The following is a 15,476-nucleotide window of genomic DNA, read 5'->3' as shown; positions in this document are numbered from 1 at the left end:
CCATATAAAATTTAGGATTAGTTTTTTCATTTCTGTAGAAAAGACATTTTGATAGGGATTGAATCAAATCTGTAGATCATTTTGGGAAGTACCATGATCTTAACAATATTAAGTCTTCCAATCCATAAACACAGGATGTCTTTCCACCTATTGAGGTCTTTAATTTCTTTCAAAAATGTTTTATAGTTTTCAGTGTAGAAAAATGGCACTGAATATACAGGACTACCCAGTGCACCAGTACAAAATGTAGAAATGAATCAGCAATGCAATAAAGAAGATGAGGATTCAGATTAGAGATAGGACAGATGCTGCTCTTTCCATTCCTGTCCATCACTTAATGTGAAAAGAAGATGAAATCCATCATAGTGTCCAGAGTGAGAATATACAGAAGCATCTCTCGTACAGAACAGTGACTGAACTGGTATATTAGTGATCTACTGCTGTGTAAAATATTACTCCAAACCTTTTGCAGGTTAGAACAAATGTTTATTACCTTACAATTTCAGCAGGTCAAAAATTTGGGAGCAACTTATCTGGGTAACTCTGGGTCAAGATCTCCCATGAGATTACACTCAAGCTATTGGTTGGGGCTGTTGTCATCCAAAGATTTCACTGGTGCTGGAGGATACTCTCATAAGATGGATCACTCACATGGCTGTTAGTAAGAGGCTTCTGTTCCTTTCCAAGTTAGCCTCTCCATAGGGCTGCTTGGATGTCCTTATGACATGGCAGTTGGCCTCCCCCCGGAGTGAGTGATCCAAGAAGAGTACCAGGAAAAATCTATAATGCCTTTTATTACCTAGTCTCAAAAGTCACACACAGTCACTTCTACCATATTCTATTTGTTAGAAGTCCCTTGATCCAGCCCAGTGTCATGTAATTTGTGGATATATTTAATTTTTTTTGAATTGATGCATATTTCTTTTTTTAATGATTTTTTATTATATTATGTTAGTCACCATACAGTACTTCCGCGGTTTCCGATATAAAGTTCGATGACTCATTAGTTGCGTATAACACCCAGTGCACCATGCAATACGTGCCCTCCTTACTACCCATCACCAGTCTATCCCATTCCCCCATCCCCCTCCCCTCTGAGGCCCTCAGTTTGTTTCTCATAGTCCATAGTCTCTCATGGATATATTTTAAAACCCCCACACTAAAGAATGTAGTCACCTCTTCCATATGCACCAGCCTTACATGTTACCAAATGAATACTTCAAAAACAAAACCCAAAAATCCATCTCAAAACCTGATAGAATAGTTCCTCCTTATCTACAGAGGAAACGCTGCAAGACCTCCAGTAGATGTCTGAGCCCACAGATGGTACCAAACCCTATATATTTTTTTTCCTTTGCATAAATATCTATAATAAAGTTTATGAATTAAACACAGTAAGAGATTAATAACTAATAATAAACTAGAACAATTATAATAACATACTCTAATAAAAGTTGAGCATGGTCTCTCTCAAAATATCTTATTGTATTCTACTCGCCCTTCTTCTGGTGATGATATCAGATGATAAAATGCGTACATGATGAAATGAAGTGAGATGAATGACTTAGGCATTGTGATGTAGTGTTAGGCTACTACTGACCTTCTGAAAACATGTCAGAAGGATCATCTGCTTCCACAGCACAGTTGACTAGAAGTAACTGAAACTGTGGAAAGTGCAACCAGGGATAAGGGGAGACTACTGTACAACTATTGACCTAGATCCTTAGCGACAATACAGAAGACATATTAGAAACTTCCAGTGATATATCATATGTTTTTAAAATGCATGCTTAATCCTGTTAGAATATAAGTCAAATAAATCTGAATTTAGATTATGAATTTTTGTCTTGAAAAACTACTATAAAATGAGAAAACTATGGGAATCTATATTTTATAGTAAATCTTTTAAAATTTTGGAGGATGGGAAGTTGTGAAAATGACCCTGACATAAAGTAACTATCAAGGGTTAAAATTGAGTTGCTTTGGCTGTCTTTTCCTTCTTTTTAGTTCTAAGATCCTACACTAAAGCCTGGAAGATTTGTTTATGATTGTCATTATCAATGTTAGCATAGTATTGGTTTTAATACCTAAGAGCTTATCATCTTAAAATGAAGCTCCCTGTGATATTTCAAAGATCTTCTCATGCTGTGTGGTGCTTTTAGGTCCAGTATTGCCAATAAATGGTTCAGTAGCTCTCAGAGAAATGAGCATTCTAACTCTCTACATATGGAAATAGCTAAATTTACAACCAGCTTGATAACTAAATAGAAGTATTGTCTCATGGTGATAAAAACAACATTGTTTTGTAGAGTGAAAATTACAAGCAAACAGATCTCAGAGACATGTTCTTAAAATATTTTCCTGAAAAGATGTCTGTGGGTCAGCATTGTTCACCACAACACTTTTCAGGCATGTGAAAACTGATTCAGGAGTGTGAATTTATGGGGCACTGAGCATAACATCAGGAAATAATCCTGCAAGTAATTATCACACATAAAAGACCTCCTGTTGCAAAAATGTCAATTAAGCCAAGGAAAATTACTCATACTATCCTGCACCTCCCTTTTAATGACTGCTCATTCTATTTTATATATTAAAGGACTAGCATATTAAGATGCTAGAAATGCTTATGGATAAAAAGTTTCTCTTTTGATATCTACCAGTGAGTTTGATCTGCACAGGAACTCATATATTTGGCTATAGGGCAAGAACTCAGTTGGGGTTTTCAGAGCATCAGTTCTTTCCCTGGAAGCCGCAGTATGGCTGTCTGGGCTTCTTCACAGCATGAGGGTGGGCCTCCAAGAAGGATTAATCCAAGAGACAATGGTAGAAGATACAGATTTTAGAAGTTATAGTGTTGATTCATCTGCATTCTGTTAGTCAAAACGTGTGGAAAGGGTTGACCCAGCAAGGAGTAAGGAAATGAATTCCACTTGTTGATGTAGGAGTGGCAATTTCCCTTTACAAACTAGCTTGTGATGGGTTTTAGAAGACAACATTTGTCTCCCTACATTTGTCATTTTCCTGCATAGTCCAGCCCTCTGAGTAAATGCACTTACAAAATTTTTGTATAAGAAAACAGTCCACCATAATAAAGCAGAGAGATCTCTCCCTACCACCTCCCTCCTTCCCTTTTTTCCTTTCTTTCTTTTTCTCTCTCCCTCCATCTCTCTCTTTTTTTCTCCCTCCTCTCTCTCTCTCTCTCGTCTCCCCCCACTCCTGCAGGGGAATAAAGGTAAAGGCTTTTCTTTCCCTTGCCTGGAGAAGATTTGCTTATATTCCAGAATAAAGATAAGTGCTCTCTGTTTCTTCTCTGTATCTGAAAGGAAGGATGGGCTACCATATATAAAATCAGAGTTTCCTAATTTGGATATTTCTCCCTTTAATGCACCCATCCACATATGCAGGTACTATCAGGCCCTCACCTCAGGATATTGTAGGATTGGGACTTGAGGAACCAAGCAAGATATTGCTCTGGCTGCTGCATTTGCTGTGGGAAATGAATGGTCTTGGTCTTTGACTGTGCTCTCATGTTTTTTAAAAATAGGGTAAAACTTAGATCCTTCACAGTTTCTGATTATAAATAGGAGATATATTTCTGACCACATTTGGAAATACAACCCACTATACTCAATGAGGAAAAAGAGCACCAGCCCGAGGCAATAGAATATATAGGACCATTTTGACTAATCTAAGTAGGTAAATCATCCCAAATGGGAACCAACAGGTAAAGAAAATGTCTAAGGAATAGATTAATTTTGGAAAGAGAAGCTACTAGGAAATATTCTTAGACTCCTACATGTTTTAGTAGAGGAGAAAAATAGATTATTCCTTGGGATCTCTAACATAAGGTAGAGGAGGTTACATTTTGAGGAAATGCTATAGGTTAATTATCTCCAGCACATCTTAGAGGCTATTTGAACAACAGTTTCTAACAAAGTACAGCAAAGTTATATTCGCAGATGCAGCTGGTAAATTTTGTTTAAATACTAAATTTTCAAAAAGAGAGGTTTGGGTTTATAATAAAAAATCTACCATTGTCAGTTTACCCCTTCTTCATTAATTCTTATAGTCATGGCTTCACTAAACATCAAATCTAGTTTTTTCTTTGCCTAGTTTTTCCTCTATACCTTTATTATGACACTAGCTACAAAAAAAATTAAAAAAAAAACATTATTGGAATTGTATGTGTTTGTCCTCTTCATTAAGTTGTGACCCTCTGGAATTCAGAATAATGTCTTAGTTATTTTTGTGGCCTCAAATTATTTAACACAGTGTTTTCAACAAATATTTAGTAGAACCAACTTAATTCCTTAAATGGCCATACCATTCAAGACCTACAATTGCTGATTTTTATTAACAATGTTAATTGCCTACAATTTATTCTTCAATTAAGAGCAAATGTAAGGTTTTTCATGGTGTACTGTTTTGCATAATGACATTGTTGGCCCATATTTAAAGCCTGTCATCTATTGATTATTTGTATTAATGCAGATAGTGAATTATTTAAATGACTTAATACTAGTGTAAAACCATGTGAAAAGAAGAAAAAAACTGCAAATTAAAGAAGGTCTAGATATGACTTCCTAGTTCCCAAAACTGCCACAGCACCACTTGCTTTACCAAATGATTTTACCGTATTTGTCTGTCTTCTCTCCAACTGCATCAACTGTGCCATCTGGATGCAGACGGACAAACCCTCCAGTGAGCCTGTTGTAGAACTGAAGAGTATTTCCTTTCATAAACTTCCATCTTTCTGCAGCCCACTAAATATAAAAACAAAACAAAACCAAAAACAACAACATAAGACAAAGAAATTACTAAGAAACACTGCTTACTAAACATTATATACTGTTTTTGTTTTAACACATCAAATAGTTATTTGGACACCATTTGTACCAAACAATTCAAGACGAAAAGTAAAATCTTACTGTTTCTTTTCTATTAAGTTCTAGCTTCTGCCCTGAGGGTATAAAAGAAAGAGAAAATCATTAATTTCAGCAGAATCATACTTTATCGTCATAAAAGAGAATTTTCCAATATACGACACTCACTTGCAAAGATGATACTATTATCCGTGGCATACAGTTCTCTGGCAATCCTACCATCATCTTCCCCTTGATCCAACCATCTGTGGAAAGAAAAGTGTATCAAGAATATTGTGGCTTTATATTTACACCAACCACTGGCAATTATGAAGCCAACTCAGGAATAATGGCTAACAGGAACTAAAAAAGTAATAGGTATCTTGTTGGTAAGAGCAGAGCAGAAAACGGAAAAGGAAATGCTTGAAATGACCATGAGATAGGTACGAGGTACAAGGGAGGATGGAGAAGCTGCTATCAGGTTCAGGGTGAAACATGCCTTTCCCTAATCCACAGGTAGATTAGTCAGTTAGCCTGCCCAGGTCATAGATCTTACATCCACCGGACCAGTTATGTTATCCTGTCTTTCTAGCCATTAACCACAGTTCGAACTATAGTCAGTTATTTCATAAATGGCTATTATTGGTCCCATGGGGAAAGAGACAGGCAAGTAATGAAAGAAAGAGCAAATCTATCACCACTATTGGAAGAATAACCCAAAACTCAATGCCTAGTGACACTGGCTCAGCAATGTCTTCATCATATAAAAAGCCACATGCAACATTTATTTTGTACATGTATTATATTTGGTCTTAATTTGGGACCACAGGGAATCAGTTTTCTTGCCAGAGAATTTCTTTCTCATTAATGATATATAAAATCATATTTTTAAAATCTTTCTTGGTAAATTAAGGTAGATTTTTAAATATGACTAAATCTACTTTAATTTACCAGGAAATATTTAAACTTATATCATCAAGAATGATGATAAACATAATGTATAACTTTCTAAATAGAATCAGAATCCCCCAAAGTTAATCTTCAAAAAAGTTACCCAACAAAGTATTAGTGACTAGGAATAATTGAATAAGCTATCCGTTTCTCCAAAATACAATAACTTGGAACTAATATGAAATGAATTTTTTCAATGTAAAAGCACATCTACAAACCTGTGACAGAAGAAGGTATATTCATGATTAGTTATGGGATCCTTGATTATAACATCATCAAGAAACCAGCCATTTCCTAAACACAAATTAAAGAAAGAATAATGTGGTGTGAATATGTATGGTCCAGGTATTACTTGAAGTTTTGAAGAGGTCCTAGCTTCCAAATATACATAAAAGCTTTGTACACCATAAAGGTTTAATACTTCAAATAAAGCAGAATATGAGAACTAAGCTATAAGAAGCATTTAAAAATAATTCTTATACATGTACCAAAAGCACAACATATTTTAAGGCTTCATGTTTTACGATATCTACTTCAATATGATTTTCCAAGTACCTGAAAACAGAACAATTCTGCAATTTCTCTTGATTTCATAAACTGCATTTATATTCCTGGACCTAACATCTTCCAAAAAATTATATCTATTGAGTTAGCAATACTCCTATTTCTAAAACATACACATAAAATTAATTAAAGTTCAAATTTGAAGCAAGTATATATTTTGATGAACATTCAGAAACTCTGTTGAAGCACACAGACTGAGCTAGTATACATGAAGATAGTACTCTTTTAAATATTTGATTTCATATTAATTTTCAAACTGGAGTTGGTTAAAATATAATTTAATTTTATTTATAGATAAAATGGAATACTTTAACCAGACATAGTAGTTTCATCTATACAAAGAGCTAGCACAAAATCTATACTCTTCTAACTAAAAATCCTTGAGTTTATGAGTTAATACTTACCAGCTATAGGATGAAACTCTAACAAAACATACAAGGGCCTTCACTGCTTGGCCTCTGCTTACTTTTTTTTTAAGATTTTTATTTATTTATTTGAGATAGAGAGTAAGAGAGAGAGCATGAGTGGGGGGCAGAGGGAGATGGAGAAGCAGGCTCCCCACTGAGCAAGGAGCCCAACGTGGGGCTTGATCCCAGGACCCTGGGATCATGACCTGAGCCTAAGGCAGACACTTAACCAACTGAGCCACCCAGGTGCCCCATTCTGCTTACTTTTTAATTTTATCCCTTATTACATACTCCCATTATGGAACCATACCAAACTCCTCATAGTTCCCTACATCAGTGATCCTCCAGCTTTAGCATGCATCAGAACTACCAAGAGAGACTATAAAACACAGATTGCTGGGCGCCACATAGAGTTTCTGATGTAATAGGCCTGGGATAAGCAATCTAAGGTGACTAACTGTCCCAATTCGCCCTGGAGAAAGGGATTTCCCAGGATGCAGGATTTTCAGTGCTAAAACCAGGACATCCCCAGGCAAACCAGAATGATTGGTCATTCTATCAAAGAAACCAAGAATGGAATTTTAATGAGATCCCAGACAGTGCTGATGATCCAGGAACCATACTTTGAAATTCAGGAACAACACTTTGAAAACCACTGCCATAGATAATTAATATTCATAATTTACATATGCTGTTCCTTTATATTTGCCATTCCCCATGCCTAAAATGTCATCCCCAAAATGCTTTATTTCATTTTTAAATTTTACCAAAAAAAAAAAATTCTTGTCTCCTTCAAGGAAAATTAAAATGTTACCAGAATTCTGAAATGGGTTTTAAGAGCTGCAAATCTGTAAAGAAAACTCTTGGAGATGATAAGGAATTGATTTGATTTATTTATCCATTTCACAGAGAGAGAGCATGAATGGGAGGGGTGGAGGGAGAGGGAGAGAGAATCTCAAGCTGACTCCTCACTGTGCACAGAGCCTGATGCAGGGCTCGATACCACAACCGTGAGATCAGGACCTGAGCTGAAACTAAGAGTCGGATGCTCAACCAACTGAGCCACCCAGGCGCCCCAAGGAATTGATTTTTAAAATGCTTTATAAGTTAATAGATTTAATTAGTAATGAGTTTAAAAGTACCTTATAAAAACATATTATCTACAAGAACAGTCAAGGGGAGCCAAGATCAGCCAAAAGACAATGTAAACAAGAAATAGATATCACTGCAATTTGCTGAAATTTAGGGGTTGTTTTCTACACACCATAAACTAACCTTGTGGGTTAACTAAAATTTTACAAAATTTGATAAGAAAAAAAGGTTAAATTTTAAATATTATATTTCTTTGTATAATAGTAAATATTTACTTTTTGGCCATTTTTTCCAAGTTCTTTATATGATAAGTGATTTTTTAATATATCCTAGACATTTTGGATATAATATTGTGAGACTCTGAGTCCCATTTAATATTCTTATTAGCAGGCAGTCCGCTCTGTTGATGTATAGCATAAGTTGTGTGTGGGTCTATACATTCAACTCCTGACACCACCCAGGCAGAAATGGGGCATTGACTCACTGCAGACAACTGGATAGAAGTTCACCTCCTTCTTCTGCCCACTGATACCTTCCCACAAAAATAAGTCAGGCATTTACAGCACCTTACTACCTCTATGGAGAGTAATACCCTGGTGTGACCCTCTGCTTCCATAGGGAGGGGAAGGATGGATGGGCCTGAGTCACATCCTTTGCTGTTGTGGGGTAAGGACAGAAGCTCAGCTACACAGTGGGCCCCACAGAAAGGAGGGGGAGTCTGAAGAGTACCAACGAGTCCCAATTCCACCACCTCATTCTGCCTTGTTGGTGTTGGATAGGAGGAGAAGCTCAGGTCACTCACTGGGCTTCACTGATGACTAGGGCACAGAGAAAGTAGAATGTCAATGACTCCATATTGTCCTACCTCATTACACCTCATGATGCTGGGTAGGGGTGGACTCTCAGCCCCCACCAGAACTCACTGACACCAGTGATGGGAGATAGTGGAGTGCTGACTAGCCCCAGTTCGCAGTGCTTTCTCCTATTTGCAAATGGCATCACTATCTATGGATAAAATTCCAAAAATCTACTACTACTACTACTACTACTACTACTAATAATAATAATAATAATAAATTCCAGAACTAAAATGTGAGTTGAATAAGGTCTTCAATATAAGACAAATCACCACACAAAATAGATCACATTTCTATATATTAGCAATGAACATGTGGAAATTGAAATTTAGACCATAATACCACTTAAAATCACTCTAGAGATTATTTAGATACAAACTTAACAAAACATGTCCAGAATCTGTATGCTGAAAATTAAAAAATGCTGAGGAAAGAAATCAAAGAATACATAAACAAATGAAGAGACATACCCATACTACATTCATGGATTGCAGTCCCAACATAGTAAAAGTATCAATTCTCGCCAAATTAATCTCTAGGTTTGATACAGTTCCCATCAAAATCTCAGCAAGTTTTATTGTAGATATGGATAAGCTTTTCTAAAATTTATATAGAAAAGGACAAGCCTTAAAACAGCTAAAAGAGTTTTAAAAATACTCAAATCAGAGGAATCAGTGTACCTGATATTAAGGCCTAGTAAATAGCTCTCAAGATACTGTGGTATTGGCAGGACAGACACAAAAATGGAACAGAATAGAGAATCCAGAAATAATCCCACATCAATATGCTCAACTACTTTATGATAAAGGTATAAAAACAATTCAGTGGAGGCAGGCTAGGCTTTTCAAAAATTGGTGTTGGAGTAATTAGACATTCATAGGTAAAAGTAAATTAACTTCAACCTACATCTCACACTTTATCTAAAATCTCAAAATAATTCATAGAATTAAATGTGAATGTGAAACTATAAAACTTTTAGAAAAAATAAGAAATAAAGTTTGTGATCTAGGATTAGGCAAAGTTCTTCAACTTAACCCCAAAACTACAATCCATAAAAAAGAAAAATGAATAAACTGAATCTCATCAAGACTAAAAATTCATTCTGCAAATGACCTTAGTAAGAGGGTGGAATGACAAGCTACAAACTAAGAGAAAATATTTGCAAACAATATACCCAACAAAGGACTAGTATCTACAATATCTAAGAAAACTCTTAAATTTTAACACTAAAAAAATCCATTACAAAAGAGGCAAAGAACATTAAGACAATTTCACCAAAGCACATAAAAATATGTTCATCATTATTTTCATAAAAATACAGATTGAAATAAAAATGATAAATCACTACACACCCATCAGAATGGCAAAAAGAAAAAAAGCAGCAAAACACCAAATACAGACAAGGATGCTGAGAAAATTGATCACACCTATATTGCTGGTGTGAATACAGAATGGTATTCACACTGTGGAAAAGTCCAGCAATTTCTTATGAAACTAAACATACAATTCCATAAGACCCAATCAATTGCATTCTTGGGCACTGATCACAGAGAAATGAAAACTTATGTTCACATAAAAATCTGTACACATATGTACATGGCAGTTTCATTCATCATAATCCAAAACTGGAAACAATCCAGATGTTCTTCAATGGGTGAATGGTTAAACAAACTGAGGGAAATCCATTCCATGGAATACTAGTCAAGAATAAAAAGAAACAAACTGCTGACACATACAACTTGAATCAATCACTAGGAAATACAGAGTAAAAAAGCCAATCCCAACTGAGTGTATAATGTATGACTTCATTGATATAACACTGAAATGAGAATTGAAATGAGGACTTCTAGGTATGTAGTACAGATTAGTGGTTGCTAGGGGTTAAGAATTGGGAATTTGAGGAAGAAATAGAGGAAGAGAAGTAGATGTGGCTATAAAAAGGAGACATGACAAATCATTGTAGCAATGGTAATCTTCTCTGTCTTGACTGTGTAAATATCAATATTCTGATAATGATGTTGTACTATACCTTTGCAAGATGTTACCATTGGGGGGAACTGGGTAAAAGATATAGAGAATCTCTCTGAGTTATTTTGTATAACTGCATGCCATTCTATAATTACCTGAAAATAAAAAGGTTAACCACAATGACATATCACCTTACACCAGTCAGAATGGCTAAAATCAAAATGACAAGAAATAACAAGTGTCAGAGAGGATGTGGAGAAAAGAGAACCCTTGTGCACTGTTGGCAGGGATGTAAATTTGTGTAGCCACTGTGGAAAATAGTAAGGAGGTTTATCAAAAAATTAAAAATAGAAATACCATATGATCCAGTAATTCCCCTTTTGGGTATTTACCCAGAGAAAATGAAAACACTAATTCTAAAAGATATATGCATGCCTATGTTTATTATAGCATTATTTACAATAGCCAAGATATAGAAGCAACCTAAGTACACACCAACAGACAAATGGATAAGGAAGATGCGGTATGGTATGTGTAAACACACACACACACGCACACACACACACACACGAATATTACACTGCCATAAAAAAGGATGAGATTGTGCCATTTGAGACAACATGGATAGACCTAGAGGGTATTATGCTAACTGAAATAAGTCAGACTGAGAAAAACAAATAAAATATGATTTCACTCATAAGTGAAATTAACAAAATGAGTAAACAAACAGAAAGCAAAATCAGACCTATATGTACAGAGAACAAACTGGTGGTTTCCAGAGGGAGGGGAGAAGGGGTTTAGGCAAAATGGGTGAAGAGAAGAAGGAGGTAGGGGCGCCTGGGTGGCACAGCGGTTAAGCGTCTGCCTTCGGCTCAGGGCGTGATCCCGGCGTTATGGGATCGAGCCCCACATCAGGCTCCTCCGCTATGAGCCTGCTTCTTCCCCTCCCACTCCCCCTGCTTCTGTTCCCTCTCTCACTGGCTGTCTCCATCTCTGTCGAATAAATAAAAATTAAAAAAAAATAAAAAAAAGAGAAGAAGGAGGTACAGGTTTCCAGTTATGAAATGAATACATCACAGGAATAAAGGGCACAGCATAAGGTATACAGTCAATAATATTATAATAGCAATGTAATGGGACAGATGGTAGCTACACTTCTGGTGAACATAGCATAATGCTTAAACTTGTCAAATCACTATGTTGTTACACCTGAAATTAATGTAACATTTTGTGTCAACTATATTCAAAAGTTTAATTAAAAATATAGCTTATAGTTAAATTTTTTACTTTTTAGTTCTTTTTTTTTTTTTTAAAGATTTTATTTATTTATTTGACAGAGATAGAGACAGCCAGCGAGAGAGGGAACACAAGCAGGGGGAGTGGGAGAGGAAGAAGCAGGCTCATAGCAGAGGAGCCCGATGTGGGGCTCGATCCCATAACGCCGGGATCACGCCCTGAGCCGAAGGCAGACGCTTAACCGCTGTGCCACCCAGGCGCCCCTACTTTTTAGTTCTGAATAATAAAAATTTATTTGGGGTCATTTTGAATTGCTTTTTTAATATCCATTGATTATTTTGTCTATTAAATACACTTAAAATCTACTTCAGGCCTTATTCTGTCACTTATTTATCTGTCTGCCTATTATTGTGACATTCACTAAACTATGTTTTAGAATTGTCATCTTTAATGCATTTTCATGTGAGTCTTCCTTGCTAATCTTTTCCTAAATGCTAGTCTATTATATACTTTTAACTGTTCCAGGTTAGTAACATTATAATTTTAACAGATTTATTGAGAAATAATTTACGTACATAAAGTTCACCTGTTTAAATGGATTCAGTGGTTTGTAATATATCTATATTTGTGCAACCATCATCATAACTCAAAATCAGTACAATTTCATCATCCCCAAAAGAAGCTTTGTACTTATTCACTGTCACTGCCAACCATCACCCCCTACTCTCTCCTAGACTTAGGCAACCACTAATCTACTTTCTCATTTTGATATATTTGCCTATTGTGCAGATTTCACACAAATGGAATCATATAACATGTGGTCTTTAGTGACTAGCTTAATCAGCAAGGGATAGAAAAAGGAAGTCAGCTGTCTCAGGACTTACTTTAAGTCAATTATCCTACCCTGTATTTCAGATTTTATACTCTAAGCCTATGATAACTCGATCAAAATTAGGTATATCTGTGTTATTATCTCCTCCTTTCCCCAACTCTTTTATTTCCTCACTTGTGATGCTCCACTTGATTTTGGAGTAAACAATAATCTTTCTGTAAGAAACATTACAGCAAATTATCTCCATTGTAGTCTGAGATCTTACGTAAAATGAATCTCACTGCAGATTGTTTTTGCCTAACCAAATGGACAGACCTGGTGCACTTTGGTTCATCAAAATTCTAACATCCCTTTACTGCCAATGCACCACAGACAGACAGCTAGGACCTGAACTAAATATGCCGACACACAAAACCTTCACCTCTCTCACCAAAAAAACCCAAAAACAAACAAACAAAACAAAAACACCCAAAGCACAATGCTGTTGGAGTACAACCACCGAAAAATGGATTACACAGCTAGCTGAGATCATTGGTAAAAAATTTGTTAAGGAATAAAATAGATTAACCTAATCTGAAACAGGCACAGGACCTATAACTTAAACTTTCTTGCCTAGAACCTCCTGTTTCAGTATGGATTTCAGACAAGGCCAGTCTAGTAAGTCAGATGTGCATGTGCTTTTTATTGTTGGTGCTAATTATTACCTATATTATAAATATTATATACATATTTTTGCTGCCACTCTAAGATCTTTTATACCTTATATTTCCTATATAAGAAAACCAGATTCAAGTTATTGTATATTGATTTAATTTCTACTCACTCTATAAATTATATTTCTTTTATTTTTTTAATTGATACTCCTTGCATTTTAACAGACATTCTGTCACCTGTAAGCAATAATTCTGTCTTCTCCTTTCCAAAATTATAATTGTTTTAGGAAACATAAGGCTTTCCAAAGAATGACTATATTCATAATGAGGAAATCCTTATTATATATCAAACTTGAATGAATTTCATTATTAAGTGGTTGTTTTGAGTTACATTATTTTAAAATATTTTTTCTGTTCCAAATTTTCTAAGAACTTTTAATAATAGTATTATTGGACTGTTAACAATTTTTCTACTTCAACCTTCTGAGGTGATGTATTTTATTAACAGATTTTCTAATACTGAACTACCCTTCAATTTCTTGGTATGAACTCTACTTAGTTGTTTTGTATTATTCCTTTATTATACTTCTTTTTTTTCATATTTATTTATTTATTTATTTGTTTGTTTGTTTATTTATTTATTTTTAAAAGTCCCATGATTCATTACTTGCGTATAACACCCAGTGCACCATGCAATACGTGCCCTCCTTACTACCCATCAGCAGCCTATCCCATTCCCCCACCACCCTCCCCTCTGAAGCCCTCAGTTTGTTTCCTAGAGTCCGTAGTCTCTCATGGTTCATTCCCCCTTCTGTTTACCCCCCCCCACTTTCTTCTTCCCTTTCTTCTCCTACCAATCTTCCTACTTTTTTATCATACTTCTTGATTCATTTTGTACACATTTAACTTAGGATATCTGGGCATGCATTTATCAGTAAGCCTAATCTACAACTGTTCTTCTGGGCAATACAAACACAATACAAACACATGTGGGACACATGACATTGTACACCTGTGAAAATCCTCAGGATTGTCAATTTTATTAGAATATTTGGAGGAAAGGGAAATGAGAAATTTAACTGTCAAATTAAAATATTGTCTTAGTCTGCTTGGACTGCTATAACAAAATACCACAAACTGGCTAGCTTATAAATAACAGAAATTCATCTCTCAGTTCAGGAGGCTGAGTAGTCCAAGATAAACGAACTAGCATAGCCACCTGGTGAGGACTCTTTTCATGGTTTATAGCCCGCACCTTCTCACTGTATCCTCACAAGGAGAAAGGCACTAGGGTTCTCTCTCTGAACCACTTTTATAAGAGCATTCCTCAAGGCTCCACCTCCCACGGGCCCCAACTACTAAGATTTCAATGTACTAATTTAGGGGGGCCACAAACATTCAGACCATAGCAAATACTTCTAAACAAATGTGGAAAAATTATCAAATAAAAATAGTTGCTTGAATTTTCATTATAAAACATGAATATGCAAACAAAAAGATAACTCCTTTAGAATTGGTCCTCTGAGGTCTGTAGGCATTCTTATTCATACTGGAAACATAATACAGAACAATGTAAGCACTAAATCATAGTTCTATATTTTGTACATTTTCAAGTTTCGGTATCATTAAGTCCTTTTAGAAGTTTCCAATTCCATAGTCTGGAACATTTTATATGGCACTGAAAATGCCTGCTTCGTGGACACTGATAAATCCAAATAGAAACAGAGGTTTGGGAAAGAGATTAGCCTTCTAAAAATGTTTAATATTATTGATTACTGTTATTTTCTACTTTTTTTAAATCAATATTGGGTCAAATTTATCTTCTTGGGTCATTCATAATTTCTTAGGCTAAATTTCTTCAGTCAATTTGTCTTAAATATCAACCAGTTCATGCAGAGCTTTAGATTTATTTATCCAAAACTGTATATAATAGCCTCAAAACTTTTATCTGATGTTTTTGTATTATATTCACTATATCTTATTTCAGCATTTATTTTCTTCTTTTATTGGACTTTTCAGTGTTGGTTTACAGTGTGAGAGTTTGTACTTTT

At 35.4% G+C, this 15,476-nt stretch overlaps 1 protein-coding gene across 1 annotated transcript in view; it reads right to left on the bottom strand.

The window, feature by feature from the left end:
- Positions 1 to 15,476, bottom strand: part of RP1 (RP1 axonemal microtubule associated) — a 297,701-nt gene that overhangs the window by 198,154 nt on the left and 84,071 nt on the right. The window contains exons 8-11 of the mRNA XM_040626106.1: positions 6,035 to 6,110; positions 5,055 to 5,131; positions 4,932 to 4,963; positions 4,637 to 4,766 (exon numbers count right to left, since the gene is read on the bottom strand). Of these exons, the coding sequence (XP_040482040.1) occupies positions 4,637 to 4,766; positions 4,932 to 4,963; positions 5,055 to 5,131; positions 6,035 to 6,110 (315 nt within the window). The remainder of the gene's footprint in view (positions 1 to 4,636; positions 4,767 to 4,931; positions 4,964 to 5,054; positions 5,132 to 6,034; positions 6,111 to 15,476) is intronic.

This window comes from Ursus maritimus, unplaced genomic scaffold (genome assembly GCF_017311325.1).
Source record: "Ursus maritimus isolate PB19 unplaced genomic scaffold, ASM1731132v1 scaffold_9, whole genome shotgun sequence".
Taxonomy (NCBI): Eukaryota; Metazoa; Chordata; class Mammalia; order Carnivora; family Ursidae; genus Ursus; species Ursus maritimus.
Note: the sequence above shows the minus strand (reverse complement) of the source record. Positions and strands in the feature narration are given on the sequence as shown.